The sequence below is a fragment of the Salvelinus sp. IW2-2015 genome, unplaced genomic scaffold, assembly GCF_002910315.2.
Source record: "Salvelinus sp. IW2-2015 unplaced genomic scaffold, ASM291031v2 Un_scaffold4355, whole genome shotgun sequence".
Classification (NCBI taxonomy): Eukaryota; Metazoa; Chordata; class Actinopteri; order Salmoniformes; family Salmonidae; genus Salvelinus; species Salvelinus sp. IW2-2015.
In genome coordinates, this window is record NW_019945626.1 from 24,739 (window position 1) to 25,719 (window position 981).

The window sequence follows — 981 nt, forward strand, 5'->3', positions numbered from 1 at the left end:
GAGTGTGAGGAGGAGCAGCTGTGAGGAGGAGCAGTGTGAGGAGGAGTGTTGAGGAGGAGCAGTGTGAGGAGAAGCAGTGTAACTATTTTGAGTTGCAGACGGAGCTTTGTGGACAGAGTTTTGCTGCGTTGTTGAGGGCAAAATCTAAATGTCAGTTTTGCGTTCCAGCTGCGGTGGACTACCCAGCCCCGACCGAGCGGAGCGGAGCAGGTGCCTACTAAAAACAATAGCAAGCAACAAATCACCCTCATGCCAGACCCAGCCAGCCCAGCTCAGAACAGCACTGCCAAGCCCAGTACAGATCACAACAGCCACCTCAACCCAGCCAGCCAGCCCAGCTCAGAACAGCACTGCCAAGCCCAGTACAGATCACAACAGCCTACTCAACCCAGCCAGCCAGCCCAGCTCAGAACAGCACTGCCAAGCCCAGTACAGATCACAACAGTCTACTTCAACCCAGCCAGCCAGCCCGCTCAGAACAGCACTGCCAAGCACAGTAAAGATCACAACAGCCTACCTCAACCCAGCCAGCCAGCCCAGCTCAGAACAGCACTGCCAAGCCCATACAGATCACAACAGCCTACCCCAACCCAGCTAGCACAGGGCCTGCCAAGCGAAACTAAACCGAGCCAATCCTAACACAGCCTAGCCCTGCCTCAGCATAGCCCAGTCCAGCCCTGCCCAGCTCTGCCTATAGCACATCCTAGCCCCAGCCTAACCAGCCTAGTCCCAGCCTAGCCATCCTAGTCCCAGCCTAACCAGGCTAGTCCCAGCCAACCAGCTAGTCCCAGCCTACCATCCTATTCCCAGCCTAGCCATCCTAGTCCCAGCCTAACCAGCCTAGGCCCAGCCTAACCAGCCTACTTCCAGCCTAGCCATCCTAGTCCCAGCCTAGCCTAGCCTAGTCCCAGCCTAGTCCCAGCCTAGCACAGCCTAGCACAGCCTAGCCCCAGCCTAGCCCCAGCCAGACAAGCTTCAGCC

At 57.6% G+C, this 981-nt stretch overlaps 1 protein-coding gene across 1 annotated transcript in view; it reads left to right on the top strand.

Annotated features, from left to right (window-relative positions):
• LOC139026300 (putative uncharacterized protein DDB_G0290521) overlaps positions 1-639 on the top strand; it is a 12,055-nt gene extending 11,416 nt beyond the window's left edge. Inside the window, exon 3 of the mRNA XM_070441599.1 lies at positions 169-639. Coding sequence (XP_070297700.1) covers positions 169-639 — 471 coding nt within the window. The remainder of the gene's footprint in view (positions 1-168) is intronic.
• The last annotated feature ends 342 nt before the right edge of the window (positions 640-981 follow it).